The following is a 19,175-nucleotide window of genomic DNA, read 5'->3' as shown; positions in this document are numbered from 1 at the left end:
ATCTATCACTGGGATGTCTCTAATGGACATCTCTAATGCTAGCATATCATCTTTAATCAGTCAGATTTTTCCATATATTGTACCTTTATCATTACCTTTTTCTACATTCTCTGATGGTTCTTCTTCTTCTTCTTCTTCTTCTCCCCAACTTGTACTTGCTCTTTTTTTATTATTATTTTTTTTCCAGCTTTTTTTTCTGTTTTATGGAGCGTGTGATCGAAAATTGTTTCTTAAAGTTGTTAATTTACTGCAAAAATTTTAAAGTAGAAGCAGAGACTTTAACAAGATTTATTTTTCTTTCTATTTTTTTACTTATTTGTTTAGTTATAATTTATAGTTATATTTCATATTGCGGATTTTTTTTAAATTGATTTTTAAAAAGTTAAAATTTTCAAGTTGTCTTCGAAATTATTAAATATGAAAGTAAACATTAAATATATATATATATATATAATATTTCAGTCTAAATTTGCATTTTGTTTTAATTTCTATTAGTTTTATATACACATTAATTTGAAAAATCGTGTGTGTAGTTTATACTCTTGAAGGACGTATAATTTAGTTATATAAAAAATATACTATAACGCTTCCTACTTATTTAATTATTGTACAAATTAAAGCTAACACAGTCAATTTATATTAAAAATAATATTTAATATGAACTACTCTATTTTGTTTTTTGTAAACAAGACATTAGGACTGCTTCGTTTCTGTTTATTTACACAAAAAACCGACGATTTTTTATGCATAACATCAATTTAACTTTCTTAAAAATAAATTATATTTAATTAAAACTGAAGATTTCTTTTTACGAAAGTCATTTTTATTTTGAAATTAAATTGACGAACGTTCTTCCATAAAATCTAAACAGATTAAAAAAAATACATCTAGAACTACCTAATTTACAATAATTTCCTTTGCATATTATTTAAGTTAAGAGTTAATTTATACGATTTATAAGAAGAAATGATCGAAAATTTCGAAGTAATTTCTTAAAATTCAAGAAGTAAATTCCGTTGTGGGGAGATTAACAACACTTTTCGTTCATATCTAACGGTATATAAGCTTCATTAAAATGGAAAAAGTGGCTATTTAATAGATAAAGAGGGGTTTACTATTGATGGAATACTTTTCAGTTTCAGCAATTGATTGAATTAACATGTTTGTTCTTCTCATATCATCAGAAAGTGAACAGATCTTGTTTGACTTAAACTCTTTACTTTAATCGAGTTAAACAAACCAACTTTTAATTTGATAGGCCTTTAGGGTCTTTACATTTGGTTACATAGCAATTAAACATTGTAATTTATTTATAAAATATTTAATTTATTAACAAACAAAATATATTATTATAATCTTTTTTTAAAATATATTTATTTGATAAAATCTTTCGATTTAATAAGAATTATTTATTAATTATTGTATCATTGAATTCCGAAACGGCTTATGCAGTAACTGTAATTTTAATTATTTTCCTAAAATTCTTTGTTTTTTTTTATTTAATCATTGGAGATTAATTCTGATGATAATGAAAAGTTCGGGGCGAGTTCTTTAATTAATTCATGAAACGTGTGTTCTTTATAATTACATAAAAAATGAAAAATGTCGGATTTATATAACAAAGAATATATTAAAAATAAAAATTAAAACAAAAATATAATTAATATTACTTAAATATAATTTTTTTTAAAAAATAGTCATGAAAACAATTTAATCGGTTTAAAAATCTAATATTTGTAATTTTTAAATCCTGTAATTAATTAGTGTAAGTGGAAATTTAAAAATAATTTTACAAAAATTACAGAGATTTATTTTTTCTAAGTCACTTTTCAAAACAAGGATTAACTTGAAACTTAATAAAAGTACAGTAGTTGATTTCTAACGTTGAGAATTACGTTACTTTTTTAAAATATTTAATATTGTCATCAAATTTATTTATTTAAAGCAATTAGAGACCTTTAAAAGGAATTAATCATTATATAATTCAATTGAATATATAAAGTTTTATGGAAGCGAGAAGTGTTTAAATTTTCAAAACAGTTTCTTCGACTTGACAAACTGGAAATCATTTTTTATATATATTCGATCTCGAAAAATTTCTGTACATTTTGCCTCAATGGGGATTTTGTAACATTTTCTAGAGGAAACAGTTGAAATGTTCAGAAAAAATCATTGAGAATTCTTTCTTTTTTTTTGTTCCTTTGGAAATCCATTACCTCTTGGGAACGAAACATTACTTAGGGGGGTACTGATTCTTAGAGGTTCTCGGTTCGAATTCCTTTGATATTCTCTAGAAGTTTTTTTTTGTGTGTGTTTATTTTGTGTTTACTTTACTCAAAAATAGAAGATTTGGAAGACTTTAATGAATTGTTGAAACTGTATTATCAGGAATTTCACTCCGTTTTCTTTCGTAAGTTTACAGATTATAGATTTTGTAGTTTTGTAGAAAAGAGATTAAAGTTTTATTTCTCAAGAGAATTCCTCTCCAAATCATGTTTAAAAATCGTAGAGCTTCCTTAAAACAGATTATATATATAATTTTTTTTATAATGTTCTATCCTCATCACGACGATTTTACTGAAAGTTACCAATAAAAATAATTGTGTATCTTCCTTTCACTTCATCACTCTTGTATAAGAGTGAAGTTTCTACGTTTTAAGAGTGTTTTGCAGTCATTTATAATATTATATTTCTGTATCCAGGATGTTCTCTGTAAATCACGTAGCATTTGGGAAAGTTCTGCCACCAGAAGGGACCAGAAGGGAATTTTCGTCATATATCTTCGTTGGCTGTCTATTAAATCTCTACTTTCCCTTTCCCTTAGCCTAGAGCGGAGATGCTTTAGATGGAAAATCGTAAAAACGTGATTGGGATAACATTTAGTTTGCAAAAGAAAAGAGGAAAGAAAAAAGGAATAGCAAATTTAACGAATTTTTTTTATTATAATGTTTATTTCATTACATTATATAAAACTTTATATTGAAGCTACTAATTAATTTATAAAATAAAAAGTTTTGTTATCGTTTTATTTATATAAAAATTTACTCTTAAAAATATTTTAAAATAATAATTTTGGAAAAGTAATTATTTACTTTGTTCCTGAAATTTTGATTTGGTTTTAAGAGAAGGAGAAGAGAGAGAATTGAAGAGAAGAAGGAAAGAGTTTAAAGTATTTTCTTTATAGAAAAATATTTTAAACTTAAAAGAAAAAAATAAATATTATAGATACTTTGAATAAATACATATTTTATTTCGGATTTATAAATATTTAAATTTAGTTAATACCGAAATATTGTTATAAAATGTGAGTGAGTGACGAATATGAGAACAACGTGAAAATCAATCAATCAGAATTTCGGTCAATTAAGGTTTGGTCGACTGTCTCATCTCGTTACCTGTGACATTTCTTCACTTCTACCTTTTTTTTTCCTCTCCTTGCTTACGTCCAGATTACGTCTTTAACTCTTTTCTTTCTTCTGTAATGGCTTTCTGTGTCGATCATTGGGATTGACGTAAGCTGCACTTAGATAAAAACAAATATCCAACAAACATTGTGGATAAAAACAAAATAAAGAAAGCAAAAGTTGATGTGTAATTGGAAAATGTAATTGAATCTCAAAAGATTTTCATTTAATAATTCCCCTTTCGATTTTTTTTCCTGTAAAGTAGATACAGAAAACAGTTTCAGTTCAAGGAACTGCACTTACTTTGTAATCTATAATGTAGAGGAAAAGGCAATTTTTCAAATGAAGAAGGTCGTGTGGTGAAAACGCCTCTTTTACACCCACTGAAATACGAGAGAGGAGAAGTGTTGACATGTTACAAAATACAGATAAAGTACCACCTGTTAAAATGTTTGTCGTTTGTGTTGGCTTAAAGAAAACACATCGTTTGTTTTGATTGTTGGAACGAATTTTTGATGTGAAAGTTTTTTTATTTATATATGTAGTCTATATATAAATTGTTTTTAAAAGATCGATCTTCAAGTAAAATCTTCGTTTACAATTACTCATTCGGTTGGCTTTCCTTTCCTTTTGATAAAAGTAATTAATGGTACTAAAGAAAAATGATTACACGATAAATGATCAATATATTTATAGTATCAACGAGAGAATTAATTAAGAATGTTATATCAGGGTCATCTTTGATATATTTTCGGTTATTTCCGGTATAATAAATATATATTTTTTATTTATATGACAGTATTTTATATGATTAAATTAATAAATTATTAAAATAAAACGATTTTAAAAAAAGAACAGGCAATTTTATCCTAGATTCGATAGGTCATTTTTAAGGGTCATCTAGCTTCGTTCTTTAATTAGTATTATATAAACAAAAGCAAAATATTATAACAGAATACGAATGGAAGTTTTCACTCAATTTTAAAATTAATTTTAAGCTTTGAAGTTGAAACATTTGTGAAAAGATGACTTGTCTCTCGAAGATAACGATTACAATCGCCTTGTTGGTAATATACATGCTAATTTACTATCTAAACAGTAAAGTATTTGGTTGATGTACTCGATGGTGCACCATTAAAACTAGATTGACTCTGTCCACCATATTCTCTTTCGGTTAATTGAGAAATAACTTATATGTGTAGTATCTAATCTGCCTACGAATGATGCACAAGGGAATTGTTCATGAGTGAACTTTAATTTACGAATAGATTAATACCTTTTAGCTAAAGAACTATACAAAAGTGAATTGTACTTTATAATTTATTTAAAAAATTAATATAATATTTCAAAAGTTTAAAAAATATTAAATAAATTATTGATTCGTGAAGATAATTCAAATTAAATTATCATTTGGAATTTAATGAACAAGCAATAATTGTTCTATTGTGAAAAATTATAATTATCATCAGTACAAGATAAGATATAATATGTTAATTATCTTTGTACAATTATAAAACATTAATAACCATTGAGGATTTAAATATTTCAATTAATTAATGATTTCTATATTTTCAAATCTCTAATTAATTTATTTATAAAACATAATTAACGAAATAGAAGTCATATTTATAATTAAAATTTTATATAAATCAAAGAAATCTTCTCAATTTACACTGTGTTAATATATAAATTAATTTATAAATAATTAATGAATAAATATGTTTATACAGTATTTAGAATATTTTAAAACTAAGTTATGATTTATTAAATTGCAATTATTTTGATTAATGCCAGTTATTTTTAATAAGGGAACGATTAATTTACTGTAATTAAATACAGTAAATTGTTACAAGTTCGAATTTGTATTTAGTGTCAGGTAAATGAAAATTGTTTTATTTAATTAAGTTTAAAGAAATTTTTAATTCTATTTTCTTCTTTTAATGCCATTAAATTAGTGGATGGGTCCACCCATTTAGAAACTTAACTCTTTAAAAGTTAATGAAGGGTAAAGACGGCAGATGTCGCTATAATAGAATTTCAAATTTCAAATTTTCACTTGCATATTAGAGAACTTTCTAAGCAAACTTTAACAAAAAAAAAAAAAGAGGTTATAAATTGTAAAAATATTAAAAATTTTAATTTTTCTAAGAAACAAATTAAATTTTTACAATTTTTATTATTATTATTATTTGAATTTAGGTCATTTTCTGGGCAACAATACCGTTTTGGATTTCGTCCAATCAAAAGGATTTCAAATTGATCACGTGCCAGCCAATAAAAAAATTCGAGGGTGAGTAGCCTATATACTGCTTTTTTTTCCTGTTTTTGGTAAGGTTATGACACTTTTCCAATTCTGCTTCATTTAAAGATGAAAGCCAAAATATTGAGCGAGGAAAGAAGTGAAATTAAAAAATAATTCAGGATCAACATCCGATATAATTAATTAACGTTAAAAAAAATTCATTTTAACTTATTAAAACCTGGATATTTTTACATCTGAGAGAGTATTTATTATTATGTTTTTAATTAAATTACTTGATATAACAATCTCTAAATTCTAGAATCATTTTTCTCTTCAAAAATTTAAAGATTTTAGCGAAGATAAATGAAATTTCATGTTAAATTTTAAAATCAAATACAGTAAAATTTCTGTTTAATGCTCGAATAAATGCGATTTTAATTCTAGAAAATTCTTATATAAGATTTTATACACAAATTTTAATTAATCGTTAAAACAAAGATATTTCTTCTTTACAATTTAGATCACTGAGCTGAAATTTTTACGTTGAAGACGTATACATCCCTACCGTCGCCCGTCTATCTGTCTGTCCTTCGAAAAGGAGTTAGATATATAAAAATCGAGACTAAATATGAAAACTTTAGGGGCCAGGGACTTCGTTAAACTATATATATATGAACTTCCGGTCTGGACGGGAAGTCACGCGATTTTTAAAAATTTAAACATGATTGTAGCCCAGAATTTTTACATTAAGAAATTAGCATCTTCGTTATTTGAATGTACGATTTTTAACCGTTTTAAAATTCTTACTAAAACAAAAATAAAGAAATTACTTCTTCAATTTTAAGCACAACACAAACAAAGTAGTTGGCTAGTGTCAACATGGCATGGAAGATGTCTTCCTGCTGAACATAATTACGGAAGTGGAGACCCGCTTTCGTCATTAGCAGCAGCCATAACGTCAAAGTGTTCATCATTTCTCCTCCGGAAGAAACTTTACTCCATGAATGACGTATCATCTAAAGCAACTTATTATTAAACGGCTTTACGAAATTGATGAAATGTGAGATAAATGAAATTTGCGTTTGATTTTCCTAAATTCTATTTCTTGGAATACTAAAAAAGAAGAAGAAGAAGAAGAGAATTTCGATTTTTAATTTCTAAATCATCCTGTTTACTACGAGAAGTTTGTACATAAATTTAAATGAAACTATCGAAGAGTTTGTAAAGTTATAGCTTTTAAAAACCTTGCTAAGTTAAACAAAGAATAATTAAAATTATAACACTTGTAGATTTCTACTAGGAGAAAATTAGAAAATATAAAATTGTTTATAAGTGGAATAAAATATAACATCGTTGCAAATTGTAGAGATGTTAAAGGATCAATACAGAAATATTATCACGTTCGTACTAATATTTTCGGTCAATAAAAGTGGAAAATGGTATGAATCCTCAAGCAATTACTTTGCTTTTGTCACGTTCTTTAACCTTTTGTAATGTTACACGGGGGATAGTAAATTTTCTAAACTCTCTTTCCGTGTCATATTCGGATATTTGTGAAAAGTATAAGTAAATTGTACGGAAGAACAGAACCCGGGGCGGAAGAACTTCTGATCGACTTTAGTAGAGTCGGCCGTTTAATTAGCAAATAGTAATTAACTTTAATTGGATATTTCAATGAATAATTAATTTAAGTAGTAAATAATGGTTGAATTATCATTAGCTTGTCTTCTAGAGTTTTAATTAAACGATTGTCGAGATAATCTTGCTTTTCCTTCTAAACAGGAAAAGTTTTTATTATTTCGACTTTGTGGAAAAAGCTTTTTTTTTTCTTTCTTTTTGTTTTGTTTCCTTTAAAATTGGTCTCCATTAAAGAAAATCATCAAGCGATCTCTTTTTGATCTTTAATTCTTTTTCCTTGCTTTATATTTTTCTTTATTTTTGATCAACGAGGATATAAAACTCTTCAAAATCAAACAGAGAAGAGGAAGAAAAATACAACAGGTTGAAAATAACAAACATATATCATAGAATTTCTTTATAAGAAGAAGATCAAGTAGATCATACTACTTTTAACTATTTTTAAAATTAAAATCGTATCAACTTAGTTCAGACATACAATTATCAGTTTGAAAGACGTAAAGTATTCGTGAGAATAAAAGTATAAAAATATATTTTGTTTTCTTCAAACAATATTTATTATCGTATTAAAGTTTTCCTCATACAAAAAAAAGTGTTTAAATCCGCAATAAAAAAGTTTTGGGCTAAATAAATCAAACGAGAATCTTGTAAATTATATTTAAATATATATATTAAATACACTATAATAAATTTACGTTCAGATAGATTATTTTACTGTTTTTATTCATAGTAAATTTTAAATAAGTTGGTATATAGTAAAACTGTAATGCCTCTAAACGGCATTAGAACAATTGCTGAAAATTTGAAGAAGAGATTTTTAGGATAGATAAATCTATATAAGAACAGATTTTCGCTAGAAGAGTAAAATGTTATCAGAATCCGATAAACAAAAAAGGAAGAAATACCATTTTATTGGATCTATTCTCGGATAGTTAATCCCGAAAACTACACAAGCAGGGTTTTGTCCCGCAGGTATAGGACCTTCTGGATGAGACAACAATCGTCAACTCGATCGAGAGACTGGATTTAGATCTGCTGTCGACGACTACGACCAGACAACAGTATAATTTATGAGGCAAAGGCAGTAAAACTTTGTACGATAGGTACTAACGTTCCAGATATGTAGTAGTAGATAACGATCGCCGTTAAGGGAGATTCGGAAGAAGAAATCCTTCTTTGACAGTTCTTTTCGTATAAAATATCGTCAGTTTTACTGCACACACACACTCTAGTCTGTGTGAAGATGGTGCAAAAGATATTTTTCCGCTAATGCTGCCGAATATCGTGCTATTAGGTCTATAGTACTTATAAGTATTTGTTCAGTAGAAGATGTGGTTAAGAAAAGTGATCTTGATCCTGCAAACTGGTACGATAATTAATACAAGATAAACGTTATAATAAATTCTATAAATATATTTTATCCACGTGTTAAAACTGAATTACTTTCATGTAAAAAAAAAATGTAAGTGTAAAATAAATTTAAAACTACTCAGCTCTAGCATTAAAGCCTCATATGTCATACGAAGAACAACATAAAAATGAAGAATAGCGTGACTATAAATCGAATAGAAAAATAATGTGTTATATAAAGTTTGTTTTGTAATTCCGAACATTGCAATCTACAAAATTAAAGTTCTAAATATATATATTTTTTTCATTATTTGATGAAAGAATGCGACCTACTCACTTCCCTCATTTCTTCTGAAGATTTTATATTTAAAAAATAGTAATTTTAAAAAGAAATTGTATTCTATATACCGACCGATAGTTGAAAAACGTTTTTAAAATATCCAGATTTACCACACGTTCGCTTAAATTAAAGTTTTTTGATGTAACACATGACTGACACTATCAATTATCTTTCTGGGGAGTGGGTGATAAAAAATGGCATCCATCGATGTCGCATGTTGTGATTAATTAATGTTGTTGCTGACTAAATGAAAAAAAGATTCCCTGCTGTTTCTGAATTCTTTAATCTTTCTGAAAAAATAGAATAAGGGGGAAAAAATTTAAATACTGTTAATCGCAATTCTCTTCCTTACTTTTTAATACTAACTTTTAATAAATATTTTAAATAAAATATTAATGTTATATTTATTGGTAAATTAATAAGAATTTTAAAACTTAATTTAAAATTAAATTTTTATTGTTAGTGCTATTTTTTTCTCATAAGATATAACTTATCATTCAGCATCTATAGATAAAAACTGTATTCGTGTTGTATACTTTAAATAAAATAATATATTTTTAATAAATTTCTAAATTAATTTCAAGAATTCTTAATAAAGTAAGAATTTTTTATATTAATTTAGAAATTCTTACACTAAATTTAATTTTAGCAGTGTTTTTTTTTTCCCCTTATCCACGGAGAGCCATTGTATTATCCGGCAGCTACCAACGTTTCTAACGTAATGTTTATAAGACCATATATCTTCAAGCTTCTAAAATTTCACGTGAAATAAAATCTTTTTGCTGATAAGAAATAAACCGACGAGGGACTCGACTAAAATATAAAGTAAAATATATTTATCCGTGACTAATTAGAACTGCTTGTCATGTATCAACTTTTTATATCCTTAATCACGTCTAATCTTCTTAAATTAAAAAAAAAAAAACCTTCTTTAAATGATAATTATATAAGATATTTTTATAGGTTAATCTTCCTAATTAAGAATAATTTTTTTATAGATTAAGTTAAATAGAAAATCAATTATTTTTTAGGCAAAAGGGTCGAGATTTTAATATGGGTAGAATGTTAGCCGATTGGAATCAAGCCAGCGATCCTAACATACAGAAAATGAATGCTATTGACGTCATCGATGATGCTAGAAGAGGACATCACAAAAGAAGGCAAAATAGAAGATTAAGTAGTTCCAAATATCTAACAACAACGCAATCTCCCAACAAGCAAAGGATGTTTAATGATCTTTGGGTCAGGCTCGAAGCTGTTACAACAAGGTAAAAAAATGCTCCGAGAAAAACTTTCTTAGTTATTTTCTATCAGCTAAGAAGAAGGTAAAATAATAAGAAGTAAAAACTAACTTTACATTAATTAAATGAATAATTAAAGTTTTCATTACTTATTTTTGAGTAGAGTAATTACAATACAATTGTAACTTGAAAAGTGGGACTACATCATTGCAATTAAATTATTTTAAAAATCTACTTTATTTATTAATTAATAAAAAATGTTTATAATTTTAATTTAAATTTAATTTTCGTTTGGATTTTTGAATACATTTTATTACAATTTATCTTACTATAAACATATTACATGTCATTGATAAAACGTTCAATCATTGAGTTCTAAGAATGGAAGAGAAAGTTAAAATATTGTATAATCTTCACAGTTTTCCACCTCATTAATTAATTATTTCACAGCTGAAAACTTTAAGAATATGCTTTTTATAATTTAATAATTTATTTAAATGCATTCTGTTAAATAAAGGCGTGACCTTTGTCTGATGATAAAATACATTAATTAAGTAAAGTTTATAAAGAAATTAAGTAAAACAACTGCACAGATTTCCTTTCTCTAATTACTTGTTTTGAAAATTACTATCATTAAAAAACAAATATAAGCAATTTTTGTTCTACGAATGACCACAGAGAACAGTGTTCTCTTGTTCTCTTATATCGTTGTATAGATTACAAGGTTTATGGCTCTCTTTGAAACCGTTTGACACAAAATGTTATTTTTAACATTTCAGATAATGAATGATGCTTGATAATCAGCAGGAGATGTAAAATTATCCTTAGTAATCTTTTTATTTTAAGATTTAGTTCTATACAGTCTCTGTACTGAATTAGATAGATGATATCTAGTTAAGAGCTCATAAAGACTTTATATTTGGCCAAAAGTCAGTTCATCATTCCATAAAAGTTTCTTTTTTTTTTCTTTCTTTATACTGAAAGAGCGCTTTCTGATGCTTCTCTATTAATCCTGGATCAAATACAATAGCTTCCCTCTAAAAAAAATCTTACTTTTCTTCTCGATTTAAAGTATTTCGAAATCATTTATAAAGGTAAAAATTTGATTAAAAATATAAGAATCTAGTATAATTTAATATTACAAAGAGTCTTACGTAGGATTTATTAAAATTATTTTATTTTATTTTACTTTCAGGACTACAAAACCGCTTACTTCCAGTACAGATAAAGACGATGCCATGACCATTCAGAAAGCTTTACACGTTTGGTACGGATTAAAAAATTGTAGCTGCTACTTATCTAATTGTATATGGATAACAATACTTTTATTAAGTACAAGATGGAAATACGTATTAGCGTGATGCATCTTTAATAAAAATAATATCTAGAGATATAAGCATTTAATATATATATGGCGTGGAAATAATATCAAGGATGGAAAGGAGTAATTAAGAAAATTACATTTCGCTAATAAAAAAAAAAGTGAAAGAAATAAAATTCATTTAAAGAAGAGAGGGAAAATGTACAGTACATAAAAATGGAACTAACCAAAGAATCCAATTAAAATATGTACTAATTAAGTAATTAAGAAATGGAGTTCATCACGCTATTTTCCATAAAAAGAAAATGATGAGGATGAAGAATTCATGCACATAAATTTTCATTTATTTTCATTTATGGGAATTAAAAATATATATAATTTAAAAATATATATATGTGCATGTTTTTAATTTTAAATGTCTAATATGTTTGCTTCTTTTTTAATTTATAAAATTACATGATTTTTTGTAATTTTTACTCATAACTTACTTATATTTAATAAACGTTACTCGTAAAAATGTGAATTTTTTCTGAATTATATATATTCTATAATGTATAAAAAATTCAAGTTGTAATTTATAAATATATATACATATACATATATATATATATTTTTGTTGTAAAATTATAATAATAATTATAATAATAATAGTTATTATTGTCTTTATAGTGTGGTATTTTTTATTATTTTGTGAATTTTGTAAATATTACACAAAACTGTAAATTTATAGTCAGAGATATTTGTTTTAATAATAAGAAATATTAAAGGTCATTTTTTGAGCCTTTAATCTATGGAATCTGGTTGTTTTCACATAAAAATTATTTGTTCATTCAGATTTTCCTGGAAAATATATATAATAATTTATAATGATGAATTTAAGTTGTTTTTTAGGATGAAAATAAAAAAAACTTTTTATTAAAGTATATAATTGTTTGTTTTAATTATAATTTAATATCTTCAGCTTTAATATCTCTAAAATAACATTAATTTAATCATATTTTTTTTTCCGTTAAAATATGCTTTATCACCAGCTGAGGAGAACTGTAAATAAATTATTTAAGAAGATTTTAATAGAAATTGCTTATTATTATTTTCAGTTTTTAGGTTTAAAAATCTAAAAACTGAAAATAATAAATAAAAATTTATATATAAAATATGGAAAATAATACTTGATGGGGAATAAAGAATGGAAAAGTTCCTGTACGATACTGATACACTTCTTTGTGGAATGTAAATATTTAATGGGTCCGAAGTATTAAACGCTTTACTAAAAATGGTATGGAACCGAAAATGGATTTTTGAGAATGTTATCAGGAGACCAATTCTCCTGAGAATATGGTCCTTGGATCTTCACCAGATTTGGTAAAGAAAAAGCACTTAATGAAGTATTCTTGAGCTATCCTTTTACTTTTGTTGACCCACCATCTTCTGTTCGCAATATCCACTGTGTACCTACTTCTTCATCTCTCTTATACGTGAAAAATCAATTTTCAAGTACAATAAAGTTGACTTAAAATCTGGAAAATAATAAATAATGGAAAATAAACAATACCAGTGTGCATTATATAATAAAAAAATATATATAAAATCTTGGTTCACTTCATTCATTCAGAAAGCAAAGTTCTTCTTTTTTGTTAAAGGTTTTTTTTTATCAAAGTTTTTCAAATATATCTTACAAAACTTTACAGTTTTGATTAATAACTTACCGTAGATAGCATCATACAACTTGAAATAATTGAAAGTTCTTCGTAAATAAAATTTTCTTTTCTAACTCTTTGTTATTGTAATGGTTTGAAATTTAATGATCGCATGAACATGCATCATTTGATTATTGGAGCCTTTTCAAAATTTCTGTAAATGGTTTTCAAGTATCCTACTTTGCAAGTAGAAAATATTATCATAGTAATTGTCGTCAGAGGCAGTCATTTAAATGATTAAAGTTTGGACTGTTAAACATATTGGAATTTGTATCGAGCTCCTCCTTAGTACTAAGCTTAGTTTCTTTAAAAAATGTTTTACTAAGAAATAAACGAACAATATTTGATTGTAAATAAAGTTTATATTTTATAAAAGTTTTACTAATTATTTAAATTTTAACTTATCTTTCTCTTAAAAATAAAATTAAAGTATTTTTTTCTAGGAAGAAAAAAACGAATTTATTTTAAAATTATATATGTTACTTGTTAATAATTATAAATATTATTTTAAATATTTTTGAAAAAGTTACGAAAAATTTATTATTTATTTATTTTAAACACTGTACAGTGAATAAAATCCATTTAGACTTGAGATAACCACCCCCTATTTATTGATACAATAACCTGAACAAATCCATAAATAAAAATAAAATACGAGCTTAAAAATACAATACATATAAAATAAAATATAAACATAAAATAAACAATATACATGCTTGAATATAACTTTAAAAAAATACAATTTATCTTAATAATTCTTTGAATTTTTTCGTAAAATTTCAATTTTTAATTATTTTGAAGGTAAATTTTATTAACATCAAAATCGATTTTACGGTAGAAATGTTAATAAAATTCTTATTTTATTTTCGGAGGATTTACAGAAAAGAATTAAGTAAATACTAAATTTAAAATTATTTATAAATATATAATTATTAATTGTTTAATACAACAATTATACTTCATGCCAGAAACATAAATATATAAAATTTTAATCGCCACAAATTCCAGTAATATAATTGAAATTACTGTTTTGTCTAATTAAGAATTATTCTATTTTAAGATCATTTTATATGTTAATGTTAAATATATTAAGAATTAATAGCCATATCATTAATCATAAAGTCGTCCTTCTACCAAATAAACTTGAAACAAAAATCGAAGATGTGCGAGTAGAATTAATTAATTCAACAAACGATCATTTAATTGCTCATCCGAACTCCCTTTTCACATTATACCTTTGATAATTTAAAGAGGATTAAATGAATAACGATTTCTCATCAATATTTTCACTCTAACAAGCAATTATCTTAAGATGAAGAGACAGAGATTTTTTTCCCTGATCTTAAAAATATATATATAAATTAAAAAGAAGTAAATTTTTAACCAGAGACAATTATAAAAAATATTTAAAATTGGCCAAACTCTTTAATAAATTTAACATTTTACTTAATTAAATCATTTGATATGTTAATGGTAAGTCAGGTGTTCTTCACAGTAATTCCATTGTCCTTCTTGTATCATCTGATTTAATTAATTTAATTGAAATAATTGTAATGATATTTTTGAATTAAATAATATAATCTATTAAAAATTTTAACACTAATTTAAAAACTTTTATTAATAAAAGTTAATTCAGATTTATCATTTTGAATATTGTAAAACATAATTAACTACTTAGCATAGTTTAAAAATATTATAAAATATTGATATGCATAATATCTATATTTTATAAAACGAAGAAAAATCTCCTTTGATATCTTAAAATGTACTTTGATTTTGATAATTATTAAAGAAATATTTATATAATTGTTCGAGTAATACCTTATTAAATATGCAAAGAAGTGTTTAGAAATATCGAACTTAATATAGTGAAATAAATAAAATTTGTCATCTTATATCTGTCAAACTAAAAATAACTTCGTAAATTCAGTGAAACTCTTCTTGGAACCAGATCAAAAAATATCGTTTTCTCCAAAATATCCCAAAAGAGAAAAACTTTAAACTTAGAATTTAAAAAAAAATACACACGAATTCCAATAATAAATATTCTATCATACACATTTTTTATTTTATTAATGGAATTATTATTATTACAAATTTTATATAGTTGTTATCTGATTAAAAAATTATTAGATTCCTTTTATTAACATTGTATAATATTGATAACTAAGTTATTTTTTGTGTGACTGATAGAGTTTCATAACATAATATATATTACAATTTCATAGGAAATTACAAGAAAAAAAATTCATGAATTGCTCTTGTTTGTAATAAATGGACAACAAAAATTTAATTCACTTCTAAAGTTTCGTGAAATATTTAGATATAAACAGAATAAAACTGATTAGATATAGTATGAAAAAGATCGCATCCATACAGTCTATTTTAATATATTAATTTACACGCTCCCTTCTTATGAAGCTTCTTATTATTTTATTTTAAAAATTAATTTAAATTTTAAGCATGAATACAAGTAAAAATGTTTATATTATTTCTAATACATTCTTCTCTTATTGAGCTTTTAATATTGATTAAATAGAAGAGATCAATTTAATTTAATTGTCATTTTTTTAATAGATAATTATTCAATTTTTAAAATAATTTTCAAATGTAGTTAGCATACATCATTCTAGAAGTCTGTTAATTCATTTGTTAATTTGAATATTAGTTTATTGCGATTGTTGGAAATTATTATTGACGTATTCGTAAATTTGTGAATATTTGCCAACATTTATAATTTCAAAACACTCATGTTTATGTATCAAATTTATAATTGGTGCTAGTAATATTAAACATGTTCCATTTATATTTAGTTCCTACTGATTTCTATAGATGTAAGGAAGGAAGAGATATATTCTCTATTTCCTTTTTTTCCAAACAACTTTCTTCAACTTTAATTTGTGATTTCTTTGATTCTAGATAAATCTATTTTCTAACATATGTCAAGAAACGTTTCTATGTGTCAACTTTCCCAGAATTGAGGTTAACTGACACATGATACTAGGTGTTAATAACAGAGGAAAGTTGATTTTTTTATAAGAATGACAGATAAAAAATTTATATATATATATTTTTCCTAATATTAAATGTTTAAATAAAAATTTTTATTTTATAATTAATTTGTTTTATTACATTATTAAAACAATAAAATTAAAAAGAAATCTACATTTACATCATTGATTGGTTTTATTAACGTATTTAACTTTCACTGAATCAATCTCTAATTAAAAAGAAATTTAAATAAAATATTATCATCATTATTTTCTTCTTCTTCTTTCATTTTATCCATTTATATATACATATATTAAAACTTCTAAGTAATAATTTGCCAAAAAAAGCAGAGAAAATCAAATATAACTTGTCTGTTAACCAAAGCGAAGATATGTCTATAAACACAATATAAACAATAGAGCTATACATTTAGAATGACTTATGATAATTAATTATATTCCTCGTTGTATTCAGCAAAGCGCTTTAGTATTATTCACTTACTTAATTCATGGCATTCAATAATAAACTGTCAGATCCAGATATATAAACTTAACATTAAGGTTTCAGCAAATATATTTATATTAATATTTATGGATCTCTAAATGATAAATAAAGATATAATATAAAAATTAAATTTTTATACTTTAATTTTATGAAAAAAATTAATTAATAGATCAATTTAACTTTAATTGACTGAAATTTCTATTACAAAATTTTTTTTAAATTAAAATAATATATATATTATTTTAATTTACCATTATCAATTAGAATAACGTTTTATCCGAAACAAATTAAAGAGTAGAAGATTAAGAAAAATATTATTAATAACTTATTTAATAAAAGAAATTTAATAAATTACCCAACTTAAATATCCTTCATCTTTACATAGAATAGACATACGTAAGTCGCTTTACCATTTAAAAACTTAATAATTGTTATGTCATAATACATTTTAAAGCTTTTGTTTGCTGGAATTTTTATTGAAAAATTCACGACGGAGCAACGCATAAAAATCATTGAATTTTATTCCTAAAATCAGCGCTACATTGTTCTAACGCAGAGCACGTATACGAGCTATTTCCATGTCAGGAAGCCACCTACAAACCAGTGACTTTTTCTTAGGAGTCACCTGAAAAACCGGATGTGTGCTAGTAAGCTCCGGACCATCCATCAGCTTAAATACAACATTGGGAAGAAATTCAAGCTCTGGAGCCAAACATCTTAAGAGCTGTTATAGAAAATGTTGTAGAAAGAGCCATGCTTACCAAGGGAAAAATCGAAGTGATTTACATAAAACCATTTTCCATACAAAGTTAAAAATTTCTATTATCCGAATTTTATTATTATATAAAAAATACAAAACAAATAATTAACAAACAAAAATTTTATTCAAAATATTTAGTAAAGCGACTTATGTAAAACCCTGTGTTATGTCATTCTTTTGTTTTACTAATTAATTTATTTTTTATTATTTTATATTACTTCTTTGCTTCTAGGATATGAAAAAGTATTCAATTTAATATAACCAGTGACGCATTATCCTATGGGAAAAAAGAGAATTGCCTGGGGCCCCACCAATGTGGTGCCGCAAACCAATCTTTTGAAAGAAAATATTTTCCTCCAAATATTCCCACGAATAAAAATGTCTGAAGACAACACTGTATAATACATGGAAATCCCTAATTCAAATTTGCCTGGTTTCCATGAAGCTAAAACACGCCACCGAATATAGAACATATTTTTTACATGCCAATAAAGATTAAAATTTAAATATTAAAAGTTTAATTTTTAAAATTCCATTAAATTTTAAATTTCCATCTTTATCTTCAATAATTCCCCTTACCCTCTATTAACTAAACAGTAAAAAATACTATTCTTTTACAAGTTTTAGTGAATCACACCAGCTATTTTTTTTCTATAGACAAATTATTTTTCATAAGACAGTTTCCAACTTTATAAATGGAAGTTGTTATGGTAGGTTACATCAAGAAATAGTAGGACCATTTAATGGAACGGAAACGATTTTTCTTTACTCCACTAAACGAACCGTTTAAACGTTTAGACATGTTCTTGCTTTCTGCACTTCATCTTTTACATATGTTATTAAAAAGTAATAATTATTATTATATTTCTGTATAAAATTATCACATTTTATTCATATATACATTATGTTTTTGAAAAAAAAATTTAATGTGATATTCTACACGAGAAGATAATTCTATACTCTTCTTTTGACTTCCAGATACTTTACACTTACTAATTCATCTACGCTTAAAAATAAATTAAAAATAATATAAATTTATTAGTTTATAGTTAAAATAATGTATAAAAATATATTTTCTTATATTTTTATTAATTTATTTAGTAGATATTTGATTATATTGTCTAAATACACCTCCAGAGAAAGGGGATGTATCACTGAAAATTTAATAAGATTATTGAGAATATTGTTTAAAATATTTTTTATATTAAATTTAAAAAAAAAAACAAGAAAACTTTTTGCTGAACTTTAATGTTTTTAAATAAAACTCAAGAATGGCTTCAATTTTTGTAAAATATTTTTATAAGTTATTCAAATATTCATGGTGGCATGTATTTACAATTGTTTATATACTGAATGGACGTTTTTATATAAGTATTATCTGATATTTATTGACTCAAGATAGCAAACAAATTCAAAAAAGATAATACAATTTTTATCCTCAGGCAAAATTTTACTGTTTCATAATTTTTTTTTTCCTCGGAGATGACGAAGAGAAAAAGAAAAATGGTGACAAATTTTCAATTAAAAATATTTAATCTCATGATATAAATTTTATTTATAAAGTCAATAAAAATAATTTATTAATTACAATTTAATTACAGTTATATAAATTACGCTTAATGATATTTAAAAAAAGGAAATGAACTTTTTATATATAAATTGTTAAATAAATTTTTAATTAAACAAT

At 24.5% G+C, this 19,175-nt stretch overlaps 1 protein-coding gene across 1 annotated transcript in view; it reads left to right on the top strand.

Moving 5' to 3' along the window:
- The window catches only part of LOC111620516 (metalloprotease TIKI1-like), a 58,799-nt gene extending 47,113 nt beyond the window's left edge, over positions 1-11,686 (top strand). The window contains exons 5-7 of the mRNA XM_023362442.1: positions 5,604-5,694; positions 10,006-10,242; positions 11,411-11,686. Of these exons, the coding sequence (XP_023218210.1) occupies positions 5,604-5,694; positions 10,006-10,242; positions 11,411-11,576 (494 nt within the window). The 3' untranslated portion in view covers positions 11,577-11,686. The remainder of the gene's footprint in view (positions 1-5,603; positions 5,695-10,005; positions 10,243-11,410) is intronic.
- Positions 11,687-19,175: the final 7,489 nt, after the last annotated feature.

Source organism: Centruroides sculpturatus, unplaced genomic scaffold (assembly GCF_000671375.1).
Source record: "Centruroides sculpturatus isolate CEXI.00-Female unplaced genomic scaffold, Cexi_2.0 scaffold265, whole genome shotgun sequence".
NCBI lineage: Eukaryota > Metazoa > Arthropoda > Arachnida > Scorpiones > Buthidae > Centruroides > Centruroides sculpturatus.
Note: the sequence above shows the minus strand (reverse complement) of the source record. Positions and strands in the feature narration are given on the sequence as shown.